The 26144-nt window shown below is 53.7% G+C and overlaps 10 protein-coding genes across 10 annotated transcripts; 1 reads left to right on the forward strand and 9 right to left on the reverse strand.

Annotated features, from left to right (window-relative positions):
- Window positions 1–176: 176 nt before the first annotated feature.
- IWZ02DRAFT_515265 (G protein-coupled glucose receptor regulating Gpa2-domain-containing protein) lies at window positions 177–2835 on the forward strand (the record flags this gene model as incomplete). Its single annotated transcript, XM_066770638.1, has 5 exons — window positions 177–218; window positions 386–579; window positions 624–775; window positions 822–2570; window positions 2798–2835. The coding sequence occupies 5 exons, from the start codon at window positions 177–179 to the stop codon at window positions 2833–2835; spliced, it is 2175 nt and encodes a 724-aa protein (XP_066625689.1).
- Window positions 2836–2975: 140 nt separating this feature from the next.
- On the reverse strand, window positions 2976–5228 carry IWZ02DRAFT_398198 (major facilitator superfamily domain-containing protein; the record flags this gene model as incomplete). Its single annotated transcript, XM_066765604.1, has 4 exons — window positions 4634–5228; window positions 4380–4500; window positions 3641–4241; window positions 2976–3581 (listed from the first exon to the last, which is right to left on the reverse strand). Coding segments are annotated over exons 1-4 (1803 nt in total), but the record flags the coding sequence as incomplete, so codon positions are not given.
- A 589-nt stretch (window positions 5229–5817) lies between these two features.
- On the reverse strand, window positions 5818–6758 carry IWZ02DRAFT_372254 (uncharacterized protein; the record flags this gene model as incomplete). The annotated part of the gene is made up of 2 exons (XM_066764614.1): window positions 5818–6422; window positions 6473–6758. The coding sequence occupies 2 exons, from the start codon at window positions 6756–6758 to the stop codon at window positions 5818–5820; spliced, it is 891 nt and encodes a 296-aa protein (XP_066625691.1).
- Window positions 6759–8035: 1277 nt separating this feature from the next.
- Window positions 8036–8721, reverse strand: IWZ02DRAFT_431184 (uncharacterized protein; the record flags this gene model as incomplete). The annotated part of the gene is made up of 2 exons (XM_066766142.1): window positions 8036–8475; window positions 8526–8721. The coding sequence occupies 2 exons, from the start codon at window positions 8719–8721 to the stop codon at window positions 8036–8038; spliced, it is 636 nt and encodes a 211-aa protein (XP_066625692.1).
- A 2338-nt stretch (window positions 8722–11059) lies between these two features.
- IWZ02DRAFT_431186 (uncharacterized protein) lies at window positions 11060–11885 on the reverse strand (the record flags this gene model as incomplete). Its single annotated transcript, XM_066766143.1, has 3 exons — window positions 11060–11529; window positions 11583–11736; window positions 11793–11885. The coding sequence occupies 3 exons, from the start codon at window positions 11883–11885 to the stop codon at window positions 11060–11062; spliced, it is 717 nt and encodes a 238-aa protein (XP_066625693.1).
- Window positions 11886–12240: 355 nt separating this feature from the next.
- On the reverse strand, window positions 12241–13206 carry IWZ02DRAFT_431187 (uncharacterized protein; the record flags this gene model as incomplete). Its single annotated transcript, XM_066766144.1, has 3 exons — window positions 12241–12662; window positions 12722–12988; window positions 13167–13206. The coding sequence occupies 3 exons, from the start codon at window positions 13204–13206 to the stop codon at window positions 12241–12243; spliced, it is 729 nt and encodes a 242-aa protein (XP_066625694.1).
- Window positions 13207–13914: 708 nt separating this feature from the next.
- Window positions 13915–16712, reverse strand: IWZ02DRAFT_431188 (uncharacterized protein; the record flags this gene model as incomplete). Its single annotated transcript, XM_066766145.1, has 5 exons — window positions 13915–14224; window positions 14280–14587; window positions 14709–14730; window positions 14788–16544; window positions 16596–16712. The coding sequence occupies 5 exons, from the start codon at window positions 16710–16712 to the stop codon at window positions 13915–13917; spliced, it is 2514 nt and encodes an 837-aa protein (XP_066625695.1).
- A 502-nt stretch (window positions 16713–17214) lies between these two features.
- On the reverse strand, window positions 17215–18243 carry IWZ02DRAFT_488625 (uncharacterized protein; the record flags this gene model as incomplete). The annotated part of the gene is made up of 1 exon (XM_066769482.1): window positions 17215–18243. One exon carries the CDS (start codon window positions 18241–18243, stop codon window positions 17215–17217), a length of 1029 nt encoding a protein of 342 aa, XP_066625696.1.
- A 2467-nt stretch (window positions 18244–20710) lies between these two features.
- Window positions 20711–21388, reverse strand: IWZ02DRAFT_488626 (uncharacterized protein; the record flags this gene model as incomplete). Its single annotated transcript, XM_066769483.1, has 1 exon — window positions 20711–21388. The coding sequence occupies one exon, from the start codon at window positions 21386–21388 to the stop codon at window positions 20711–20713; it is 678 nt and encodes a 225-aa protein (XP_066625697.1).
- A 3428-nt stretch (window positions 21389–24816) lies between these two features.
- IWZ02DRAFT_431191 (uncharacterized protein) lies at window positions 24817–25767 on the reverse strand (the record flags this gene model as incomplete). The annotated part of the gene is made up of 2 exons (XM_066766146.1): window positions 24817–25548; window positions 25603–25767. The coding sequence occupies 2 exons, from the start codon at window positions 25765–25767 to the stop codon at window positions 24817–24819; spliced, it is 897 nt and encodes a 298-aa protein (XP_066625698.1).
- Window positions 25768–26144: the final 377 nt, after the last annotated feature.

Below are 26144 nucleotides of genomic sequence, written 5' to 3' on the forward strand. Positions count from 1 at the left end.
CAACCACCAAGGCTCTCCGTGTCTACCCCACCAAACTTCATTAGCAACATGTTCCTCTCAGTCGCAGTGTATTTCATCATACAAGAAAACAAGCAATCCCAGACCGCTTCAGCTCTCAAGCTGCCAAAATGTCTTACGCACGTCCGTCGGCGGCCTTCTAAAAGACAACCCCCGCCATGTACCTCCCAGTCTACCTCAATCGCACACTGTCGTTCCTGGTATTGCGCTCTCCAGATCTTACTCCTCCTTGGTAGTTTCTAGGGCTCGCTCTAGGATGCCCGTGTTACACGATTACCGGGACAATGGCCCTTTACAAAGTTGCGATGCGACCGCGATTGGGATTCAGCACGGCTGCGGGTTTGCGAAACGACTCGACCTTATGCAGGCAGCAGAGATCGAATGGGTGACAACAGAAGAGGACAAAGTAAATCACGCCGACGGCGATGTCCTGTTTTATCTGACCGACTATCACAAGTTTGTTGTGCAGGTCGTTGCTGTTACCTGTTCGTGCGTGAGCTTGGCGATAGCTCTGATTGCATTCTACTGGTTCTTTCGGATGGAGAAGAGATTTCGCCACAAGTAAGTGCTCTCCCAAGTAAGAGGTTGGTTGCTAATTGACACAGATTAATCATGCTCCTCCTCTGTGGAGACTTGAACAGAGCTCTTTGGTACATGATTTTCTCTCTGGTTTACTTTACCCAGGGAACCGTCAGTTCGAAAACCGCATTCGCTCAGGCGTCGGGATTCTTTATTCAACTCTTCAGCGAAATGTCTGGTAGGTGCGGTCAAATCTTTCAGGCGACCTGCGCTGATAACTGCAGACTTTTCTGTGCTCTTCATAGCCATCCATGGCGCAATATCAGTCTTCAAACCCCCCGTGTCTGGCGTGGGAACGGATCGACTCTACCGACACAGATACTGGGTCTACGCGGCTATAGTAATCATACCAATCATTTCCGCATCGATCCCCTTTACCACGCCCTCAAACCCTACCTATCTCGCCCAAGGCGCCTTTGTCTCGCTTCCACTGCGGCCAATCTGGTACCGGCTCGTCTGTTCGTGGGTACCGCGGCTTCTCATCTGGATTGTCGTCATCAGCCTTGCGTTTGCCATTTATTTCCACGTCCACCGCGAGTTTCGAGTCTTCTCCAAGGTAGTGCAAGACTCTGTCGGCGCCATGTCAGAACCGGAATCGCAACCCTCAGAAAAGCCGATGGAACGGCACGAAGACTTGCCGAGCCCTGGCCATCGAGAGCCGACGGATGAAATACTGGCTCCAGAGCCCTTCGCGCGGGAACCAATTACCCCTGAGCCGGTTGCGCACGAGATGTCTTCATCCATCCCCTTTGCACCAGGACCATTTGCATCAGGACCGTTTGTTCCTGAGCAACGCAGCAAATCGCCGCCTATTCAGTTTCGTCGAGGATCCACGGTAGACTCGATTGACGAGTTGACCGCGCTCAACGTGTTCAGCAGTGGACCGATCTTTCAAAGTCCTGGCGGACGACGCAACTCTACTGTTCGCATCAATCCGCACCCCGTCGATATTAACACGATTGAGGAATACGAAAGACCTGGGGGAAGCATCAGATCCTCGCGATCCTTCAACCTCCCTCTTCTTCAAGACTCGGAAACACACTCGCGCCGGCCAAGTACCTACTCCTACACAAATGCTTCCACCGCGCCAACGACGGTGCGCGCCAGCATCGCCTCGAGCTCGACCATTGACGAGCAAGACCGCAAAAGACGTCAGTCGGACCCCATCGACGCGCGGATCCTGCAAAAGCGCAAAGAAATCACACGGCAGCTGCGCAACATCTTCATATACCCCATCGCTTACATCGTCATGTGGATCATCCCATTCTGCCTGCACTGCTTCCAATACGAGTCCCGGTACGCGCGACGGCCGCCGTTTGTGCTCACGCTGCTGTCGGGCTTCTGCCTGTGCATCATGGGCGGCGTCAACAGCCTTGTCTTTTGCTGGCGCGAGAAACCCTGGCGCCACATCCCCGGCACGAATGGTACGCTTCTCTCATCGTTCCTCTTCTGGCGCTCCTTCACCCCGGAAGACTTGCTGGCGCAATCGCAGCAGCGACAGAGCCGCCGCAGTTGGCGCTGCCAGTGCTGCATCGTGCGCGTCCCGCCGCGCTGCGACCACCACCACCGGCCCTCAGATTCGCTGGAATCCCGGCCAGCTACGAGCATATCGGCAGCCGGCGGCGGCGACATGGCGGCAGACAACATGCCACGCAGCCCGGGATCGCGCATCAGCTCGCCGGCGCCGACGCTGAACGCGCCGCCCTCGACATCCGGAGGGCGCGGCAGGCCGTCGATGGCACTGCTGGGCCCGCGCCGCGCGCGCTCGTCGCTCAGCGACCGCGAGAAGCAGGCGCGTAGCCTGGCGTACGAGCGGCTGGCGCGCGAGAAGGCGGACCGCGCGGCCGCGAATCACATGTCGGCCGCGTCGCATGATGGGTTGGGTCCGCTCATGCCCGTCGCGTCGGGGCCGGGGACGGCGCCCGGATTCTTGGGAGCCGGAGGGCGCAGGGCGTCGTCGGCGAGTCTGATGGGTGCGGGGATGGGGGGCGATGGGGGGAGGGAGTGGTGGGAGAGGAGGGAGAGCGTTTGGAGTGTGGATTGGCGGGATGGGTTTGCGGCGGGGTCGGGGAGGCCGGATATGAGGGTCGGAGGGGGAGGTGGAGGGGGGGATGGGGAGAAGCAGCGTGAGGGCGGAGGCGAGGAGAGGAAGAGTGGGGATAGCGAGTGAGTAAGTGAGTGAGTGAGTTGAACTGGTCAGGGGGCACTCAGGGGCTGTCTGGTCGATGTATCTACTAATGTACTGTACACAACTGTCTACAACATCCGCACAATAATATCAAGGTACCTGTCTACAGCATATACAACCATAACGCGCCCTTCCTGCCCTCGCCCTCGCGTAGCAAAACCTCCTCCACACCGCCTCCCTCCCACCCCTCCCTCTCCTTAACTCTCCTCTCATTCTCCCTCTTCAACCACCATCGCAACCCCACCGTCAACACCGCGACTCCCGCCATAGCCCCCGCACACACGCCAAATCCCGTCATAAACCACGGCCCATCCGTCTCAGGAAAAAGCCTCGTACCAACCAGCGGCCCACACTGCCCTACAACATTCAACAGCGCAACGCCCGTCCCCTTGCCCGTCGGCCCCCGCTGATTATTAATCGTCCACGTAATGACGAGCGTGACGCACCCGAAAAACCCCACCGTGGCGGGATAGATGGCGGCATACCGCAGCGCGTGCAGCGAGCGCAGGCCGTCGCTGCTCTGGTACGACGGGAAGTCGTGCGTGCCGTAGTAGGCGGCGAGGGCGAGGGTGGCGAAGCCGAAGGCGGCGAGCAGCGCGTGCCACAGGAGGAAGGGGGCGCGGGCGCGCTGGCGGTCGGAGAAGTGCGCCGTCAGCAGGACGAAGAGGAAGGAGAGGAGGTAGGGGGGTGCGGAGAGGGCTTGCGCTGTTAGCGCGCTGTGGCCCATGCCGTGCAGGATGGTCGGGAGGAAGACGGGGATGGAGCTGAAGGCGACGTTGGAGAGGAAGAACATGGCCTGTTGTTGATACTTGTTAGTGTGGTGGTTGGGTGCGGGATTGGGGTGGGTGGACGCACGGCTGTCAGGTAGCACTTTGGATCCAGCAGCGTCTGGCGCACCTGTCGCCACTCAATGCCAACTCTACTGCGTCTCGCGGCCCTCGCCGCAAGTGCACTGGCATCGGCAACGTCGTCTTCCTTCTCCAACACACTCGCCGCCTCCTCGCCCTCGCGCCGCAGCCTCAACACCGCGACCTCGCGCTCCCTCCTGCTCAGCCACCTCGCCTCCCCAGGGCCGTCAGGGACAAGCCGCCACGCCCAAACAGCAACAAAACAGCTCGGCAACCCCTCGACCAAAAACAGCAGGCGCCAGCTGGCGACGTGAAGCCCCAGTTTGCTCCCCGCCCACATGATGGCCCAGGCCAGGCTGCTGGCGAAGCTGGTGCTGAGCGGCGCGGCGGAGATGAAGAGCCCGGTCCGGAAGGCGAGCTCGTCGCGGCGGAAGAAGTGCGAGAGGTAGAATGGCACGCCGGGCCCGAAGGCGGCTTCGGCGATGCCAAGAAGCGCGCGGAGTACGACGAGGTGCGTGAAGGATGTGCTGAGGGATTGGAGCGAGGCGATTAGGCCCCAGGAGAAGACGCAGGCGGCGATGTACATGTGTGGCGGGACGAGGCGGTACCTGGGAGTTTTAGAGTTTGCTGGTTATTTCGGTTGGATGGATGGATGAATGTGGATGTTGATGTGCTTGTCACGGCGTTCTTGAGCCAGGGGTTGGTTTTGTGGCAAGGGGGATATGTGTGAAGTAAGTTCAACATACATGAGCGTCATCCACTCAAACGCTATATACGTAATGTAAAAGGCCGTCAAGAGCCACTCGTAGCGGCCGTTTTGCAGCTTCAAGTCGCGGTCGAGGCCGGCGATGCGCGCGTTGCCAATATCTGCACAACATCATCAGCCTCGAGTTTTTTTTTTTTTTTTTTTTTTTTTTTTTTCCAATCCCCCGCAACCCTGTTACAACGCTCCACAAACAATGGTGTTTGCCGCATAGGGAAAAAGTAGCAGGTTACGCACTCGACCGGTCCAGGAAGCTCAACAGGTACAACAGCCCCATGAACAAGACGAGCCGCCGATCCAACTTCCGCCGCACCCTCCTATCCTCGTCAGGCGTGAAGAGCTCGAAATCCTCCACCGCTCCGCTGCCGCTGCCGCTGCCGCTGGCGCTGGCCCCAACAGCAGCAGCCCCTAAGCCAGCATTCCTCACGCCGCCGGCACCGCCTCCCCCTCGCCCGCCCAAGAACCCCTTCTCTTCCTCATTCTCGTCGTCGTCTTCTTCCTCGTCGTCCGCTGCCGTCCCGTTGTCGTCGAACGTCGCCATCTCAATCTCCTCGTGCCGGTCCAGGCGGTCGCTCCATGACACGTCGAACGCGGTGACGGGGTCGCGCGACGTGATTTGGCCCGTGGACGCGGAGAGCGAGGGCGGCGTGTCGACGGCGAGCGGCGAGGAGGAGCATGTCGACAATGCCGTCGACGGCGGGCGGCGAGACATGCGCTGTCGAATGCCTGGAACGGGAACGTAGGCGACGAATTGGGCGCGGTCAGTCGACGGGCGTGGTTCTACGAGTGCGAGCTACGCGGTGTCGTCGGTTCAGAATGCATGTAGGTGGTAGTGGAGAAGCGATGCCGGCCAGCGAGGGGCTCGACGGGGCGCATTCTGGGGGTGCGGGCACGACATGATTCAGCGAATCGGCTGAAGGCGGCGACTTTGCGAGACGACGCTAGACGCCTCCACAAGGGGCCCGGTGCGTCTATGCGCTGCTCGTCGTTTGCATTGCTTCGACGCCATCTGCAATCGGGATCTGTGATGTTGAAGAGTTGGGTTGGTCTCCCAAGCTCTGGGCGTGTTTGACTGAGGTGCTGCCGTAGGATCGACTGTTCCACGGTTGGTTTAACTCGTCAGCGCAGCGGCTCGGGACGCTCCTTAAGGTTGCTTAGTGCCTGCCTGCACGTCAATGACAAGGCGTTGGACTGACATTTCCAGAAGCAAAATCCTTTGCAGGCGCTGACCTGATTAGCAATTGTTTCGTCCCATCAGCACATCATTCAATCGTCTCAAGAAAAGAAAGTCTACTTATTTCATTGGCTCCATCTTCAAAGCTGCAAGAACTATCCACCCATCGCAAACCTTGGTATCGTCATGCGCAAGAAAACCGATCCCTCAAATCCCTGAACCACAGATTGGACTTGCCGATGTGGATCTAAGGAGCCGAAGATGGCTCAACATTGCCCTCCGCATTCGGACCTTCAAGAAGAATCTCCTCCAACTCCACCATGTTGTTTCTGCAATGGACAACCAGCAAGGCGACGGCCTGAGCATTCCAGAAGTCGTAGTCAGGACGAGCAAAGTCCAGCTGTGAGAAGATGCGCACAAAGGGTTCTTCTCGAAGCGTGCCCATCTCCTCATCTTCTACGTCATTGAGAACGACGAATCGCACTTCCGTGCCGACAATGGCGATGCCGTAGACGTCTGGGGCTGAAATCATGGACTCCAAGTCGCGTTCCTGGAAGACCGACTCTTCGTGGAGCTTCACACGCCAAGCCTGCTTCATCACAAAGAGGTCGACAGTGACCCGGTGCTGAAATTCGTTGAGGTCCGCGCCGACGGGAGCAGAGTAGACGCCGAGCGTGGGAACGAAGTCTTGGCCGTAGACTTGGCCGTCCTTGAATGCCCACTTGATGTAGGAACCGATCTCTCGCCGAATCAACTTCTCCGGCTTGCGGTTGGGCGAGGTATGTTCTTTGTTGGTGACGGAGTCTCTTGCCCACGCGCCAAGACTCATCAGCCTCTGGAAGGCCTTGACAGCTGCTCGAGAGTCAAAAACGATGCAAGATGTCCGGTCAGTGCAGACTCACCTCTGAAATCATTGTCGAAAAGAGACTTGACAAAAGCTTCCGACGGACGGTTGGTGAAGTGGACTCGGTCCAAAGTGTTGAGAGTGTACGCCCAGGTGCTTGGAAAGCAGGGAATCATGCCGCGCATGCCGATTCTCTTGTGGATCGAAACTGTATCCTCGCTCAGTCCCTGGATACGCAGCTTCTCGGCATCTCTCTCCCGCTGGTCCATTTCCCTTCGAAGCCAGAGCTTCTTCTGCATGTCACTTTGGAGACGATCTCGCAAAGCGCCATCGTCAGCCCGCATGAGAAATTGACGCTCGGGAGTCCTGAATTGGTTGGTCGAGACATTGGCGGTAGGAGCTTGTGGTTCTTCGAAATACTCGTATGCGTCGTCATCCTCCTCTAATTTGATGTATGGCTCCTCGTCAAACTCGTCATCGTCGTACTCTGACTTGAGGTAGGGCCGGTTGGAAAGCGGTTCGGCATCATCAAACTGGCCATTTTCAAAGCCGAGAATCTCGCTGCCGTCCTCGTGAACTTCGCGCCCCAGGTCTGGCCGCTCACGCCTGCCGTCGAGCCGATGCAGGACAGCTCTCTTGTTTAGCTTTAGGTCGTCCTCGATGCGATCTTCAAGCGGCCGCTTCCGAGATGTCTGGGTGATTTTCTCTCCACCAATCAGATTGACAGCTTGGTTGTTGGTCTCGCGTGAATCAGGTTTGGAAAGGACACCCCAAAACGCCTTGGACAAGCCCTTGAACAACGAAGCCATTGGTCAGGTTGGATATGGTCGAATTGGTGTTTGCGCTCAGAGAGTGAGACCGTTGATCGACTTAAAGCTCTGGAAAAACAAAGGGCTGGAGGTAAGTCGGGTGAGAGTTTGCAAAAGGTAATATAAGGGCAATGCGACGAATGCGGCGATGATTGGGTGTTGGTTGTTCAAGACAAAGAGGGTGGAGGAATGCAGATGGCAGGTTTTTTCAGACCTTGACTGCCGTTCAGCCCACATGGCTACAGAGCGATTGCGAACAGAGATGGACGTGAAACAAAGTGAATTGGAGGTCTTGAGGTAAAGAGAGAAAGGTGAGTGCTATGGCCTGGGGCAGCATTGAGCTCAAGACTGAGCTAGCCAAAAGAGCGTTAGCGCCATTCGCATTGTCAACCTCAAGTCTTCTGTCCACACTCGTCAAATCTCATCATCTACCCAACTTTTACCCAATGGCATTGTGCAAAGCTTTCACCATGGCATTCAACTTCTGTCTCGCTAATCTGCAGGTTGCTCATCCACCATGAAGCCTCCCCAGCACAGTCCTCGCCCTTTTTTGCGAATATTTCCCCTCCGCAGCACGAATGTGAATGAAAAGGAAGAGGAGGGATTGACTGTTCAATTTGTTGGCCCATCAATCATGACCGCCCTGTGAATCTCAACGAACTTCACAGCAGTGGTGCTCGTCCCAGCCCGAAATCACGTCAGTTTCGACAACGTTCTCCGTCGACAGTCGCAAGGTTCCCCCGTCGACGTTCCCGCGTTAGCGACCGTTGTGTTCTCGCCTGACGAAAGCCGATGGATACCTTGGACAATCCCTAATCTGCATGGTATTCATTGCGAAGAGACGACGGCTGTGGGTAGTACCAGCGGCCGTCCTGCGGACGATTCTCAAGCTTGCGAGTCTCACCAATCGGAGTGTAGACGTCCTCGTCCTTGGGCACATCCTTGTCCTTATTGGTCCTGAGCCCGATGCATCCACGCGGGTACCTTTGCGGGCGCAGCTTCGTGCCCAGGGCGCCCGGCGGAAAGTCGTACAGCTCGTTGGACCGGAGCTCGTAGGTCTGCGCGTAGGCCCGCCGCATGTTGGCCATCTTGCAGATCGCATCGTCGTCGTAGACCTCGGTGCGTATAGCCCGCGCAGTTTTCTGGTACTCGTCCAGAAGGTCATCGCTGCGCGACCAGAGGGCAATCTCGGGGGCCGTGGCGCATTTGTCGGGGACGAGAGAGGGCGAGAGGTGGAACTCTTCCTCGTCTTCTGTTCAGCTCATTACTTCTAGAATCACTTGACTTTCGGCTGTCATGAACCTTCTTCCTGGCTTTCTTCCAACTGCTTCGACTTGGCAGCGCGCGCTACCTCCCTCTCTGCCTTCTCGATATCGGCCTCGACGTTGGCAATCTGTTCCAAGAACGCCCTGCTGAAGTCCTTCAGCATCGTCAGGGTGGTCTTCAACTTGGCCAGCTTGGCCTCGGCGCTGGCTTTCTGTCCCTGCGTATCCGACATGCTTGCGGCAATGATCTTGGAATGGTCAATCAGCAAGAAGCAGAGAATGCCGTGGTCGCGAGCACAAAGGTTGTCAAGAGCTTACATTGGATCTGTGTGGTGGTGTTGAGAACTTGGTGGTCACTACGAGAACGTTGTGGTCGAAGTTACAATGGCTGTAAAGCTGAGGAGAGTGAGAGTTCGTGGACGTTCTGGTGGTCTTGTGCCTTCACGCCGCCCCCCCTTTCGAAGCTCGCGCTACTTCAATTACCTGATTGGGCATGGGATCTTTCCTCAGCGCACCCTGCGCAACAGAAACATCACCGGCAGCATCACGGCCTAAATTCAAGGACAGACTGGTTCAGATATCTTTTACTGCCAGCTGACAGGTAAGCCCCGGGTATCCAACACCATTTATCCGACCTTGTCAACCATTATACATGTATGACTGACACTTTCCAAGTTCGATGCCTGTCGACTCTGACATCCTGCCAACGTCTCCTCAACCCGAATCCTCCCTCTGCCTATAACGGCTCAAAAAATCTAGCCTCCTTCCAAAGTCACCTACCGAGATCCCCTGCCGAAGTCTCTGTCACTCCAGCCTGTCCTCAGGCTCGCCGTTCTCCCACCACGCTCTTTGAATTACTCCGGCTTGTACTCGTTGCGGAGAGCCGACTGCTGTGGGTAGAACCATCTGCCAATCTGCGGTCGATTCTCCAGTTTGCGGCTGACGCCCATTGGAACGTAATCGTTGGTCGGGATGTCGTTTTCCCAAGGCCGCTTCAAGCCCTTGCAGCCGCGCAGAGGCTCAGGCAGTTTCTGCTTCTTGCCCGTGGCTCCATCCGGGTACATCCAGCATTGATCTCTCGGGACGGAGTACCAGCCGCGCCTGAGAGCGGTGTTGATCGTTGCAAACTTACGGACAACCTGGTCGGAGAGATCGTTGTCGTACACAGCTGCCGCGCGGAGATCTGTACACCATTTCCTGAAGTGGGTGCTGCCCGCCCAATAGCAGATCTCGGGAGCTGTGGCGCACTTCTCGGGATGGAGCGACCGCGAGAGGCCAGGAACTTCAGAAAAGTTAATAACGACCTGGTGATTGACCTGGGTTGTTGCTCACCTTCTTCCCCGCGTCGATTCTGCTCCTCCGGGCTTTTCACATTCGCATCCAAGCCAAAAACGTCGAAGGCCAGCTGCAACATCTGGAAGTCATCATCCTCCATGACTGAGCTCTGGTCGTCGTCCTCCGGTATATGGACGCCGAATTTGGTCGCCATGGCCCTGAGGTCTGCCATGTCCTCCTCTGGGGTCTTTGAGGGATCGAACAAGGCGTTGTTTCGGGGTCCGAAAGCCATGGTGCTTATTCTCGAGAGAGAAATTGCCTGGCAAACGGAATAGACTTCGAGAACGGGAAAGAGATGGGCTCGAGAGACCAGGCGAGAGAGATTCCACTCGCAGTCAAGCGTTGACCCGGTTGATAACGACCTTCTGAGCCTGATCAGCTTTGAGATCACAACAACCGCACGGTTGGGCCTACCTGGAGACGTGCCTCGGCAAGAGAGCGTGTGCAATCTTTCGAGGCGAGATGCAACGATGCGCTCGAAGTCAAGAGTTGACTAGCCTGCGGGAATTTGGCGGGTCGAGTCAGCCAGTGTACGAAATAGCTGTCAGGTTCGACGTACCTTGAGATGATTCTGTTCGAGAGGAGCAGCAGAAGTCGTCGACTGCTGGAGTATTCGTGCTTGGAAGGCCGACACTAGGTGAACATCAGAGACGGCGACAACCTGACAGCCTCACGATCGGTGTTGGTGGTGTAGGTTGTGAAAATGTTGGAGTGTGACTGAGTGTCAAAGGAATTCGACCTCGAGCGTCTGGAGTTTGTCGACAGTACAGACACATGACTCTTGGTGCCTCCAGGATGGCTATTTCTTGAAAGATGCCAAGCGCTCTGTTGAATGCCCATTCACCACAGGTTCGAATTAACACTCGAGCCTCCAAGACAAACTCGATTCCACCTCTCCCGCTGTATAAAAGGACCTATTGCCTAATCCGGTATGCCTTTTGGACCCGAACAAATGAGTGAGATTGAATTGTGGTGCGCAATGTGAGCGAAAAAGAATAGAAAAAAAGCCATGATAATTCCGCAACTAATTTCATGTTCGAACGCAACACGCCGGCTGCCATCTATTCTGCTGCGGAAACGGCTAGTCTCATGAGAGAAGACAGTTCAAAACTCGAAGAGCTACTCCGTAATGTGATTATCAGATCTTTGCACCATAATTACACGCCAGGCGCCTTTCCTCCTGAGCATCTGAACTCAAAAGTCGCCGTTGTCTCTTCTTCACAATCTCTGATATCTTCACTGCGGCCTGTACTCCCTACTGAGCAGAGATGGCGCAGGGTAGTACCACTTGCCTCTCACCGGACGATCAATCAACCTCCTACTCACACCCTTCGGCACAAAAAGGTCCTCATCCTTCGGAACATTCCTCTCCCATCGATACTTCAAGCCCTTGCTACCGCGCTGCAACTTCAGGCCCACCTTCTTCTTGCCCGTGGCCCCTGGCGGCATCTGAACTTCGTACGCCGCCGGCACCTTGTACCAGCCGTGGCTGTAGGCCCGATTGATGCAAGCAAACTTGCGCGCGTGCTCGGACTTCCTCAAGCCTTTGTCATCCCTGCGCATTTTGCGGAGGAGGCTGGCGTGTTCTTGGATGATGTCGGGCCGGCTTGCCCACGTGCAGACTTCGGGCGCGGTGGCGCATTTGTGTGGTTGGAGGGAGGGAGAGAAGGGCGGCCATGCGTGCGGCTTGTTGCCTGCGAGAGATACTGCCTTTGGTGTCAGAGTGAATCGCTATTCTCAGCGAGTTGGATTCACGAACCTGCGGTTTGATTGGGTCCTTGCTGCTGCCTTCGTCTGGGCGGCCGGAGGCGGACGGAGCGTGGCACTGGAGTGGTGGCCTCGTCTTCACCTCTGTTTTCGCTCCTCATCTTCACGGGAACTCGTCCTCTGGAGAAAGTTGACGAGTTCATGGCCTGTGGTAAGCAGAGTGGCATTAGCATGAGGCCTTACTGATAGGGAAACCACCTACTTTGAGAGTTTCGCTGGGTGCTGCGGGAGTGAGGATGTTGTGGTCTCGGGTTGAGAGTACTCTAGACAGAAATTCCTGGCTGCGTTCAACCATCTCGGCGAAAGAGGACGGCGGGAAATTAGAAGTGAGCTTCCATTCGCGTTCCAGCCGAGACCATCACATCGATAGAATCTATCTAGACTCCTTCTGTCAGACGGCGCTGCACATTCACGAACATCGTCAAATGGCCTTGGTCCTTGAAGCGCAATACAGAAATGCGACATAACGTGAAGCTTTCAGCAGCGGAAACAAAGCAGCGCAGATATAATTCTATAGAGAACCTTCCAAGGCTTGACAGTGAGAATTTACACCCTTTCACAGCGCTTTGATCAGACGAGAGGCATCTTCCCGTCGGCCCTCCCTCCGCAGATCTCCCCTTCAAGAAATCTTTCCGTGTCAACAGGTCCATTCACTCTTCTCCACCACCGCCGTGTGTGGTTTCGACGACCACCTCATTTCTCAGAGACGACTGCTCTGGGTAAAACCAACGTCCACGCGGCGGCCGATTCTTAGGATCTCGGCTAATACCTTTCGGGATGTACGGCTTCCAGTCTGTCGGCGCATCACGAGGCATCTTGAGACCCTCAGGTCCGGGTGGAGGCTTCGATGCGCGAGTACCGTGGCGCGAGGACTCTGAGCAAGCTGTGGAGTGGGACCAATCCTCATCGGGCATGTATGTGCAGGGGGTTTGGTCCGAGACGTCCATCCGGTTGATGCAGGAGAGTTTTCGGAGGGCAGCTGGGTCTTCTCCTGTCCTCTTCTTACGCACGGCCTTGCGGAGACGATAGATATCGTGCTCGACCGCTGTGGCCGCATCACCGTGGTCGTGGGCTGATCAGAGGCTTTTGGTTAGCGACGTTCTGGTCTCGTCAACTTGAGGGTTTTCGAACCTTGAGAATAGCCTCTCCTCCCGGTGTTCGTAGTGCTCTCCCAACCTTCGGGACTTATTTTGCTGGCTGAAGGCCCGGAATTGTCTGGCATTGGCTTTGGCTTCCAGAGGCTGGCATTCTCGACAAACAGTGCAGCCCGCTCAACTCCCGTTGTGCCAATCGCCGGCACGTTTGACACGTTCGCCCGCGAGAGCTCAGGTAGGGGGCCATTGCGCCGCAGACGCACGCCACCCTCGGCCACAACCTCTGTCAAGGAGACTTCTGTGCCTGGTCAGTACGCATCGTAAGGATGGATTTGTAGAAGACCTACTTGTGCTCCAGGGCAGGAATCTGGGGCTTGCAGTATGCGTGCCGTCTCGAGACACAGACTGGTCTTCGGTGACTTGTGTGCGGCTGACTTGGCTGTGTCAGTACTTGTGAAAGACTGGTTGGGGGAGCGACCTACTCGCGCGCCACCACTGGGCGATCTTGACGGACAGCCTCATAGTGTTGGCTCGAAAGTCGAGTATGGTCGGTCGAAGCAGCGTCGGGACGAGAGCTGCCTGAACGCGAGTGTCCAAAGAAAAGAAAAAGAGCACGATGACGATTGGGGAGCAAACAAAGGCTTTTACAGGGTATAGTCGTCGGTGTGTTATGTTCAAGAGGAAGAATCGTGGCCGACTTCACGTATTGGCCTTGACGGTAAGTGTGGTTGCCAAGCAACGACGGCCGCTGCTCCAGCAGACACTGTCAAATACTTGGGTGGGTGACAACGAAGAGGCTGAAATACTTATGTGCTAACTCCGAACCCATTTTGACATTTTGTGTGCTGAATCTCGGTATGTAAAAAAATCAGACTTCCTCTAGGGAGCGATCGTCCGCGGTCACAGCTGCGTCTAAGAAGCAGTCGTCTGTGGTCACAGCCAAGTTTATGGAGCGGTATTCTACTATCACAAATACGCCTAGCGAGCAGTTATCCATTCCGATCATCATTTACTTGATCATCCACTGTGAATCTGTCTTTTCCTCTCCCCAAATGTATAGGAAACCATCATGGTATTAAAAGAAGACATGAAGTCAACATTGCAAAATGAATCCATGAGCAACCCGACAACACCAATATCCCTCATGTACTGGCTTAACTCCGCCATGGCATGGTCTTCGTATGGTTTTGCACCGTCCTTCCCTGCCACCAATGGCACCGCAGTCCGAGATCAACCTGGAGAAGGCTTGGAATCTTCGCCATTGTTGGGCATTTTAGGCGTCGAAGAGCTGCCCACGTCGCGGCTTGTAGAAGCCGGAGGCGAATCTTCAAGGTCGGCAGAGACTCCCTCAGCGGGTTGCGAACCAGAAGTATTCTTAGAAGACTGACCGTTGGAGGCAGAAGCCGCGCTCTTGCTCTTGACAGGCTTCGACGGTGTGGATTCAGATGACGCGCCGCTCTCGCTCTCGCGGCTGGCCGTATCAGGCCCAATGCTCCAGTCTGGAAGGTCCCAGGTCTTCTGAGTCTGAGTCTGAGGCTCGCTGTCAGCACACAGAGTGTGCGGGTTCTCATAAAAGACGGGGGGGGAGGATATACCGGTGAATGGTGATGGTCTCCTTCTTCCTCCTCGTTTTCCAGCTTGTTGATCTCGGCGTCCCAACCGAGGAGCCCGTATAGTATTTGGGCAGTTGACATTCTGCTGTGCTGTTCGTCGAAAAGAGCGGGAGGCGGCGCGGTGGTAGAGAACAAGGAAAAGGCGCCGCGGGATCGCGTTGATGATGCGTTGTGAAGAGACGGGATAGACGGGAACGGGCAGCGCGCCGAGATGTCTGCTCAGGTTCCCGATAATTCACGGCCTGGCTCCCGCCTTCTTGCTCCGCTGAAGTTTCCCGGCCATCCAAACTCTGAGCATTGTTCAAGAACAAGACCAACCCCCCACGGCCGCATAATGGAGACAGGTAAAGAATAATAGGTTAACAATGCTAATATGTGCGAGCTTGGCCGGAGACAGACAATCAACCTTACTGTGCATGCTCCAAATGTGCCTCTTTACCAAGGGTTGTCAAGCACAAAGGGCTGGTCGTTGAGACATCTCCAAAAGAACCTGCCAGCGGCCACTATCCCTCCGAAAAGTCCTCCACTTGTTACTTCAACACGAGCGAGCTCTCCCTCAGCACGCTGCATAAGCTCCATCGTTCTATTTGCCTGGTTTTGGGTTGGCGCAGCGATGTTGAGCTGCTCAGAGTCGCTTTCCGCCAAGTCCTCCTCGAGATCGACTTCAGACAGCGAGGTGGCAATCGCCAGGTCCAAGATATCATCGAGTCTGTCTTCCGGCAACGTGGTAGCGATTGCGAGGTCCAGGATATGGTTGGACTCGTCTTTCTCCATCAACTCATTGTTGCCGTCGTTGTTGAGTATTCCGGAGATGGACTTGACCTCGATTTCGGAATTGGCGGCCTGGTCGACGCTTCCAGCGCAAGACTCCCGTGCAGCATCCTCAACTTCGAAACTATTAGATGAACCCTCGTAGATGTCTGGGGAAGACTGCTGCTTGTCGTATTGCTCGATGCGAACATTTTTCCAGCCAGGTGCGCACGCAATAGAGAGGTCGAGGTACGTCAGATAATGCGGAATATCAACAAATCGGAAGTCATGGTCGTCTACGTCATCGAGGTCAAAATTGTTGTAGGTTTCCAAGTCTGGTTCACTCACAGAACACGAGCTGCGGCCACCTTTCTTGGGCAGCAAGACATCAGCTTCGACGAAGTCGTCTTGCTCAATGCTACTGTTGCTGCCATCGTCTTCATCCACAACCTCAGGAGACCAGAGATCGTCGCCATCTTCGGTATCTTCGCTTGAGTCTCCGTGCATAGTGGGTGCTTGAACGAGAGTAGCGACCAGGTCGTTCTCCACAGTCTTCGATTCTTTCTCCGAACCAGCACTAAAATTCCGCATCTGATCAGAAAAATTGATCTCAATGCAGCGCAAATCTTCCTGGCTATACTCCGCTACCTCCGCATGCCAAAGCCGAGATCTTTGGCCAACCTGCGACCTTCTCCTGCGAGGAAACAGTGGCGGCAGTGGTCTTTTCAATCCTCGAGCGCCATAAGGGAATGCGTAACCAATGAACCCATCGGCGTCCGTGCAGAGCAGCGCACGAAACACAGTCGCAGGCCTCGCGAGATTTGGGCAATCCTCGTCAAGGCGGGCTGAGTCGAGATCTTGTTGAAGCGAGAGTCCTATGGGAGCCGAGAACGCCCATTTGTTTACTTCCGGGGGCGTAGAGTGATGTTGGCTGATTGAAGGACTGAGTAGCTTCGTCCAGCCTGGATGGTACGGCGCGAATGTTGGGTCGTAATCGTCATCAGACGCAGATGAAGCGCACCCTCTTTGCTCAGATGAGTGGATCCCGAACTCGTAATTATCGGAAGAAATGGTGCAATTTTCAGGGGACTGCTCCTGCTCTGATGAATTGAATTTGTCCGTGTAGTCTGCCTCTTCCGAAGGGAATGAGCCAGTGCTGGGTGGCATCTCCTCCGATGAGCCGGCTTCATTCTCTCTGCATGAGAACGTGCCGTAATCAAGAAATAATTGCTGCTCGTTCTCTTGTTGTGGCTCCTTGTAATCGTCTGTCGGGCCGCCAGTGTTTTCTTCAGAGCCATCCTCGATGGCTAGTCCGGCTCCACTGTCCACGCCTTCGACACGTGATTCCGCTAGGAAGCCTTCTGCATGATTTTTCGCATAGATGTTGTTGGAGTTGAGTGAATTTGGGGGAGAAGTGGTAGAGTTGTCGACTTGGGCCGCGTGGCTTCCATGCTCTTCGGTGGAGCTCAACTCTTGGAGTGGTGTCCACGCGGGCAGCTACTCCGTGATTAGCACGCGAATTTCTATAGAAGGTATCGCAGAGCTTACTGTTGGCAGAGTGCCGATTTCTTCAGCTTCGGCTAGCTCATTCATTTCATCGGCCCAGGTGAGGCCGGGCTTGCTGTTGAACATGTCGAACGTGGTGCTCTGGGGAGTCTGAGACATTGTGTTGTTGGTATGAATTGGGATTTCGGAAGATAATGGAAGAATTAGGTCGAAAGGCGTTGAGTGTAAGCTAGGGAATGGTTTCGAGGCAGCGATTAGGGTGGTGGAAGCTGGAGGTTTCCGTGTGCAAAGAGTTGAAGCCTTGGTTGTGACAAGAAAATGGTTGGTGTTTGCGCGTCAATAATTTGGTCGTGTCGTCGTGCCGGACAGGTGTGGTTGCCATGCGGCAACAGATCCTCGCGCCGACTGTCGAATACTCGGTTGGGCGACCAGGTGTTAATTTTTAAAGGAAATGGTAGAACGGACGAAGGAAAGTAGCATATATTCACAATTAACAAAGCTTCTAGCTAATGCTCCCTGCAATGGTGTGTCGGACTCCCCGACTCTTCAAAAAACAGGAAAATTGACATTGGCCACTCAGATGAGAAATTGTGAGCGAGCTGCATCAACAAAGACTGTTCAATGAGTAAAAACTTCCACTGTCCGCTCCACAGCGTGGTGCCTAGTCATCCAACACCAAGGGACGCTCGTTCCAGCAGTCCCACAAGAACGCCCCAACTGCTGAAATCCTATCGAGTGCACTGGCTGGGGCCTTGACCTCCTCCTTGATGCTCTCCGGCAACTCAATCTTCTCTGTGTCGTCACTGGTCTCGCCAGAGCTCTGCTTGCTGGGACCACTCTTGGTACCACTCTCGGTATCTGTCGATTGGGCCTCGGTGATCGTGATGAGAGCCTCAAGTTGATTCACGAGCTCGAATAGGCAAATGAGCGCACCGCTTGATGTGTGGTTGTTGCTCTGGTTTTCGAGAAAGTCGTCGACAAAGTCGTAGCCCGGCAGTGGTGATGTGGCAGCAATATCGAGAAGTTCGGCTTCGTTCGAGGTCTGCACAATTCTGGAAATGACGCTGGGTTCGGTGGTCTCGAGATTCTCATCGATATCGTCCACAGACTCGGAAAAGCGCAAGAGAGAGCCCCTTAGGGTTTTAGGGTACTCCGGCAAAGGGTCTTCCGGGAGAGACCTGGTCAACCCCGTGGCACCGTGAGGAAACCGATAGCTGGAGAAGTCCTCATCACCGGTGTACTGGACGGCGCTCCAGATAATTGCCGCTTTCCTTGGACATTCCTCTGCATTTTCCATGATGTTATCCAAGGAAAAGCCACTTGCTGGGAACAGTGCCCATCGGTTCACCTCCGGAGGCGTAGAGTGTATTGGGTTGATGGACGGACTGAGGACATTGGACCAGCCAGGGTGGTCAGGGGCGAATTCAGGGTCTGCCGGCCTCTTGATAGGCTCTGGGATGCGCGAACCAGCTGGCAGGCTGGATTTGACGCTCTCGCTTTCTTCGATGGTACTGGAGAGCACGGCAGCACTCGTATTGTCAGGCGTGCTGTCCTCCTTGGGCTCCTTGATACTCACAAAGTTGGCAGGCTGCGAGATTGTGGGAGCAGGCTGAGAGCAGAGCTGCTCAAACTCGTCATCCCAGCTCAGGGAACCCCATTGAGTCATGTTTGTGACTGGTGTAGAGTCCATAGTTGTTTTGTGGTAGCAAGCTCTTGTTTGGGTTGCTGAAACTAAGTTGAGAACGTGTAGTTGTGTAGTTGGAGGGTCAGCTGTCAAAATGTCGTTGACTGAAGATTGACGCGCGCCGACCTGTTTGCAGGACGGCAACCGCGACTGCTGCTTGTAGAGTGGGTCTTAACGTGGCGACGAAGAGCTCAACAATTACTTTGTATGCATACAAAACCCGAATACATGCAGGAACCATGCCTTCGTCCATTGACCCAGAACTCTCTCGGTGGAAATCAGACTCTCACGAAAATTCCACCACACCAGGCTGTTCTGATGCCTTGACTACCCCCATCCATCGCCTTTGGCAAACTTTCAATTCGTGAAAGTCGTAATCCGCATGTGTTCGTCTCATTTTGCCCGATATGGCACAAGAAAGGAACTCTTATCAAGTCCAAGCCATCAGACGTCGTCAGTTCGCGAGAAGATTCAATCCGGTTTCGACCAAAAGTTCCTCCAGACCTCGAGCCCCAGCACAGCTGCCGTCCGCTCGTTCGTAAGCTCAAGTCTGTTGATTGACTCGAAAATTGGGAAACGCGCGCCAGACTACTGTGTTGCACGGTGCGTATTTTCGGTGGCTTTGAAACGCCGTCTGTCAGATCCTGGATCGGATGCTCGATTTCCAAGGTGTCGCTGTAGATATCATCTTCTGGAAGCGTATTTGTAAGTTCCAGGTCAAGGGTGGGGACCATAGCCATTGAATTAGAGGTCATTCCCATTCTCTCAGACTCACTTGAGCCTTGTTGAGGGTTGATATCGTAGAGGAGAACGCTGGACTCCATCTGAAGCGCGATTCGATTGGGACTTAGAGCATTCTCTTTGATTTCTGGCAACAGGATGGCCTCGATGTTTTGCTGTGGACTCTCATTGATGTTTTGCTGTATTTCGGAAGGCCCGAGGACGGAATCAGGATCGAACTTAGGAGTGAGGGGGGGATCCGTTGTCTGCTGAGATTCGAGGTCGTTATTCGAGACTTCTGTGGTCGAAACGGTCGTTGCGATGCTTGAAATGCAGTCGCATGGGCGCTGAATGCAATCGTGGCTCTCGTTCGTGCTCGTGAAGAGAGAATCGTCGACGGAGGCAGATGGAAGAGTTTGATTATCGTAATAATCGTGCTAGATAGCCTTAGAGGAGAAAGCCACGTCCTCGAAAGCACAATCCAGGCCGCAGACCTGCTTGAAGTCAGTCTCTATCGTCGCTCGACAAGCAAGGTCTACAGCATTAGTGGTGTCTTCCTCGCAATCCAGTTTGCGTACCACATCAAAGTCTTTCTCCTAGCTGGTAAGTCTCTCGTTGGCCCATGTTTGCTGTGTCATTGTTGTTTCAGCATTGCAAAGCTCCCGAAAATTCTCCTCCCAGTCTTTCCATGGGTCGCGCGTGGAGCCCAGGGGAACCGGAATCCGAGACTTTTTGCTGACTGGCAGGAGTCGGTGGGTGCGGAAACAATGGAATTGTCTGTCGTAGAACATCATGACAAGAAACAAATGGAAGTGTTGACGTTTAAGCAGGCCACAAGTAGCTCGACGGGAACAGTATGGTGTACTAGAAGGAGTTGAGGGTACAGTCGTGTGTTTAGTTTAGGGATCACGAAGCTAAAGTGAGCAAGGCGGCGAGTTGAGATGTATTAGTAGCAGTGCCTCGATCATTAGAAATGAACACTGACTGCGCGGCCGAGTGTTAAGTGCAGCACGAACAAGGCGATGGCAGCTCTACGCCAAGGACTCACTTCATTATTATCCCCGATTCAGTACACATGCACCACAATGTGCACCTTTAAGCAGCCTCTCTCTCTCTCTTGATCGAAAGATGTCTTTACTTAAATCGCTTCTCTGCGTCAACCAGCCCAATTCCTTGTTACCCAACCCCTTTTTTGGTCGGACGCCGAAAGACTGTCGACGGGCGGCATATGACTATACATAATGTGATGCTCTGCATCTTTTGGTTGTATGGAAGATGATATAAACAAATTAAAGCTACACTTAAGTGGCTGTGGGCAGCAAGGGTCAGTGTAGGCATGAAACTTTGTCTGTGAACCACAGGTGACAGGATCTCACATCTTTCCTCTCGAAAAGAACAGCAATCCACACCGCTTACATTTTTCCAATAAAGCAAAAGGAAAAAAGAAAAGGAAGAAGTGACCTCCATGTACAAGCTCAAGTGATGCAGGAACATCTGTACCCCATGCTCATGAACACAAATGCAAAAGCCGACCCTGAATACCTTTCTCGATGAAAACAACCGACCCTCTGCTGCAATAGGAACCAAAACAGTAGAGTCATGTCTCATGTTTGCCTCAAAGCTGCTATAGGAGCTGGTATAAACCTGAGAGCCCATTTACCCCTTCGTTTTTGAGCATTAAAGGCAGGCTCCTGGTGTATGAATGGTGAGTGTTGATCCAATTTAAGGGGATATCAGTACTTACTTTTGACGCTCATTGCTCCTCGTTTCCCATCTGTTGGTTGGTCAAAGCCAACTTGGTATTCATCCGCTCGTTCAAAGCCTCCAGTTGATTGATCGCGTCAAAGATTGAGCTGATCGCGTTGTGAGAATCCTGGGAAGGCATTTGCTCATCGTGCTGATTCAGATTCTTCTCTGTGAGTTTAGGCTGCTTCGAAATAGACGACTCGGTAGAAGACTCTGACTGGCGATGCTGGAGGTTGGGAGCGCTCTCCGTGTTGTCACTGGAGCTGTCAATTTTCGCGCTAGCTGGAACAATCGTGATCATTGTGGAGGTTGTGTCGTCCGAGAGCTGTATCTTGTAGCCCTCCTCCGCTCCGGCAGGCGAGAACCAGTCACGATGGTGGAAGACGGTGTTCTCGCCATCCTCGTCTTCTAAGTCCTCTCCATCGAAGTCGAGACCAGGGTCACTGTCAAAGTCGATCTCCAAGCTCAGCGGGCGAGGTTGGTACTCGTTCCAGCAGTAGGCATCATCGTCGTCTTCGCCACACTGCTCGTCGAATTCCAACTCCCATTCGGCGGGATGGTCGGTCCACTCGTAGAAGTCGATTTTCGGGGCGTCCTCATCACGGCACCATCTCTCAAAGGCATCCTCCCAGTCGTCCGTCTCATTGAGTGTGGAGGCCAGGGATAAAGGCCAGCCAGTAGACATGTTGAATTGAATGAGATGATGAGATGATGGGGAGATGCAAGAGGCAAAGTGTTTGAGGTTGAAGACAGAAAAAGAGTAAGGCTGAGGTCCGTGTGGTAGAGAGAAAACGGATGAGGGAGACGGTTGTGGTGATTGAGAGCGGAGTTGTTGAGGACCAGAGGAAGTAAGGACAAGAGTGGATGGAGGCGTTCGAGGGTTTGTTTTGGGGTTTCGATTTTTGGAGTCGGCAGAGGTAGGTGTCGAGCGGCCGCCTGTGCGACAATACTTCAGTATAGGGTAGTTCACTTCAGTCTGTCGGCCAATCAAAGATTGCGTCGTGCGTTTTGTTTGGTCAGGATTTTAACACGGCCCTCAAACACTGAGCCACCACTTTCTGCTCAATCACCTCGACGTTCCGTGGCTGTTCTTAACGGTTGCGCCACCCCTCATGTGAGTAGCAGTCGACTAAACACATGCAGAGTGCCCGGGGACGCACAGATGCTTTCCGTGCGTTTTAACACTTCATTAACTGATTCGTCTTCAGCCCCTAGAGCAGAGACTTAGTCGTGCAACTTCATTCTGTCTCGTTGGGATATGCTGTTAGAGGGGAGTAGGTCGGCATTCTTGATAGTCTACACACAAAGTAATGTACAATGTGGAAACAAAGAAGATGACAACAGGAGAAGCTACCAGAATCCCACCTGCCGTCAGCCTCTCCCGTCACCTCTGCTGAGAAGAATAGTAGACGAACAATTAATGAAAGGGGAATTAAGACAGTCACGGATTCCCTGCACTCCACCCACATTTGAGGATTTTGGCCGGACATCGAAGCTGTTCGATCCTGGCTAAAATGAAGAGACGTAACGGCCCTTAAGGCAGAAAATCCAGATCCCAGTACAGATATAACGTTCAATTCAACTTCCGTAGCCCCTTGATGGCTTAGTATGTCTTGAAATGTTGCGGCGTGGGAGTCCAGCCCGTATCATTCTCGAGATAGAGCATGGAGCAAGGAGCTTGGAGTTGCATCTCGCAGAGTCTCGGGGTCGTCTTCAGGCCAACTAGGAGATTTGTTTCGACAAAGAGGTGTGGCAATCAACTTCACTAAGAGTATTAGAAGTCCGCGCCTCTTGATGAGAAAGCCTCCCCTGAAAACTCTAAGTCTCATGAATTGATCCACCAGTTAACAAAGTCAAAGTCCAAGATCAAGAGCCAAGGAATTATCAATCTAAGTCTCCACAGAGTCCTTCCACATCCTTTGCCTCTTTCAATCTCTCGATTCCTTTCCAGGAACAGTTCAACATCTCCGCAATGTCGCTGTGAGCGTGTAAAATGCCTAAAATGTCGCGTAATATTGCCAGCGATGTTAATTGCTGTAAAAGTCCTACATTCAGCGTAAGATTCAGCCGCATGGGGTTGCATTCGTTCTCCAGAAGAGACACACCTTGCGCATGTGCTTGAGTTCACTCAACGTCACTGTCCATGTTGGATTGTTCCGGTTCCAAGACGATTCCCATACCATCATGCTGCATCTCAAGGTCCTTGCCAGTGTTCAGAGAGATTCCAAGTAGGTTGACGCAATTATGGCTGAAGGGCGATGCGATGGGAGCCACCACGTTGTGTTCAGCAAGGCTTTCATTCTGCTGCTAATCGCCGAAGTGCTTCTCTTACGCATTACCGGCTGAGATACCGGCTTGGGAGTCAGGACAAATAATTAGGGGTGAACCATGGAAGAAATGAAAGCCATGTTCGTTGTTACAGCCAAGTGCAACGACTTTCGCGAGACCGGGGCCAGGACGCGTCTTGTTGTGCAAAGGGAGCTCAAACTCTCCAAAGTGGGGATGGTAGTTGATATGTTGGTGAGACTTGTCGCAAGACATCTCCCCATCGTTGTGGTCAGGTTTGGACTTCTCCGATTTCGCGTCAGTGGGAAGCGGAATTCCCGTCGGGGTGTCTGCTTTCGAAGCTTGGTAAACCTGCTGTGCGGTCTGCATTGGAGTTGTCCTTTTGCTGGCTGAGACTTCTCGCCGTTTTGAGTACTGCTGTTTTCGTGAGTAGTCGCAGTGGCGCTTGTAGCAGACGAGCTTTCCGATTATTCTTCCTTGCGATCAACACGATCTTGGAGCTCCTGCTGCCAACTCAGTTGCTCGATTCGAAAGGCGAGCTCGTCTTTTGGGCAAAGATCGATGAGCTCTTCTCCAGAGAGGCGTCACTCTTCGAAACCTTCCTCCCAATCTTCCCAGGGGTTGAGCACAGAGGCCATCGTACCGGGCAAAGCCATGTTGAATCGACAAGGGCGTCAAGTCCACGAAATAGTACTGGTAGACGCAATGGTTTCAGATTGAGATGAGGTGACATGTGGACGAAGGTGTTTGTGTGTCTGCGAGTCCGATGAGCAGAGCTTGCAGTGCATCTGCAGCGCGGCGGCCTTGACTTGACGCACAAAGGCAGAAGGCCTCTTGTCGACCTTATGGAGAGTCTGAGCTGGCAGAGAAGGACAGAAAAGAAAAAGTAGATGATTGGGAGCCGATAACTGAGGACAGTTGGTGTTGTTGACAGAGAGCTGTGCAGAAAAGTCGTGTGAGGACGTAATTTCAGGCAGATCGCCCAGCCTGCCGACATGCGAATAATCGAAAAAACTAACACAACAACAGTGGGTGAATATGTCGAGTCAACACCATGAGAGTATTCTGAGTAGGCCTCCTCGAAAAGTCTTGAAAGCAAATTCAGTCTTCAACGGTAGTGCCCAAATATCCTGTCCGACCCTTTCCCCTTGAGCGTGACTCTCCAAGTCCACGCTCACTACTTTGGTGCATAGGCTCAAGATAGCACTGCAAGCTACTGGAATCAAGGAGTTGAAGACAATTTGCGGTGAACATCGAGGGACCCTGGAGAGTATATAAATCTTGATCGAAACAACTCGCCGCTACCAGTTCCGTATACTCCGAGAATTACCTCATCAAGCAACAAAACCCAAGATCAATCCTCCGAGAATGGCGCAAAGCTCAATGTTGCAAGCTCACTGAAATGAAAATGCGCTGTGTTTGAACGATGAACATGATGAAAAGTTCCCCTATTCCCGAAGTGCAACTGCCCCGTTCTGTGCATCATCGAGTGACTTCCGCTTCCCACTGAACAGTGTTCACCACCTAAAACCCTGCAGTTTCGATTCATATGCCCCGAGAAATTTTTCCAAAGCTTTTTGGCCGTTGTCGAGAGAAACTCCTGCCCGAACTCCTGGGTTTTGAAGAAGGTAGTGAAGTGATAGAGGTTGGGAGCCCCCGAACAGTCTCTGTTGCTGCATTGTCTTTTTTGTCGCCACTAGGGTCTATCACTGAGACGTTGGCTGGAAGAGAGTCGAAAATGCGGCGCGGGGAATCCGTTGGCCTGGGACGGAGATAGATGACTGGAGACAGAGAGAGGCTATCTTGTCTTGAGAGGTGACGCCAAGATCAAGAGTATCGAGCCCTCTTACGTGCTGGAGAAGAGGTTTTGTCATCCCTATCTTTCTTCTCGCTGGTGCCCTTGTCTTCTTTTGCTTGACTGGAGACCCTGGAGCCTCCTTTGTTGCTTGTGCTCTCACCAAGGCCCCCAGAAGTCGACCCTTCCTGGGTCTCCGGTTGTGCCTCCAGCTCCCAACGCTGTAGCTTGACGTTGAGGCTGACGGAGGCCATGTCAGCAGCGGTATATCTTAACGTCTCAACTTCCCTTAGACGAGTCGCTCCAAGCTCTGGCCTCCTCCGGAAAGGGTATGGCATAGGTCTCATCACCCTCATGCCCCCCTGAGCTGCGTAAGGAAACTTGTAGGCACTCAGGTCAACGCCGTAATCAACCTTTCTGAGGGCCCGATTGAAACAAGCGCTCTGTCTCATGAAGTGGTGGGTGTTGTCGAATACATATTCGAAAGAGTCATATATCTCCGGAAAGTTGACCCATCTCATGACTTCGGGAGGGGTCGAGTGTCTTGAAGAAGTGAAGGGAGGGCTCAGGACGTGGGTCCATCCAGGGTGAATATCGTCGTCAAGCTCCGTCTCGTCCGAGTCCTCGTCGAGCATTTCCTCAAGCATTTGCTCGAGCACGCTTGGGTCGGGGTCCGAGCCGATCTCATTGTTGGCCACGTCTCCAACAAGCATCTGCTCGAGCATGCTTGGGTCCCATTCTTCCTCGTCGATCTCGTCTTCAACCTGGACTCTGGTGTCAGGAACGCTGCTACAATTCTTGAAAACGCGTGAACTTACGGTGCCTGTCTCCAAAGAATTGTCTGTCACGGAGTCGGCGTTCTCGTGGCCGTTGCCAATTTTGCCGGAGCTGTCGAACGGCTCACTGTCCTGGGTATGACTTGGGAATGTGTTTACGGCTTCGGTATTGCGCGGCTCTAAAGCAGGTCGATTTTTGGAAGACATATTGGAGTATACGGAGGGCGGTGAGGTCCTGGGTGTTTTGATGAGGGAAGCGAGCCAAGATTTCCAAAGCGAAAGACGAGGTCGTTGGTGTACGTCGTGATAAGGGGTGACTTGAGAGTTGTGGTTGAGAGGTGATAGAGGGCGCACGAGGAGGAACTTTAGATGATGATGGGTTTTGGGAGCGTGTGCTATGGCTGTTGACCATCTGGAGCGAGTTGTCAATGGCAGGTGTTAATCCTCCATCGACACCTTGACGCTAATAACCTTTAGCCACAGACTCTTGGTGCGCCGAAGACCTGAAAACATTACAGGCACAGTGCCTCAAGAATTAAAAAGCCATTCAATGTCAGCATGATCTTTGCAATCGACGTGAGCTT

This window comes from Phyllosticta citriasiana (genome assembly GCF_038021145.1).
Source record: "Phyllosticta citriasiana strain CBS 120426 chromosome Unknown IWZ02scaffold_3, whole genome shotgun sequence".
Classification (NCBI taxonomy): domain Eukaryota; kingdom Fungi; phylum Ascomycota; class Dothideomycetes; order Botryosphaeriales; family Phyllostictaceae; genus Phyllosticta; species Phyllosticta citriasiana.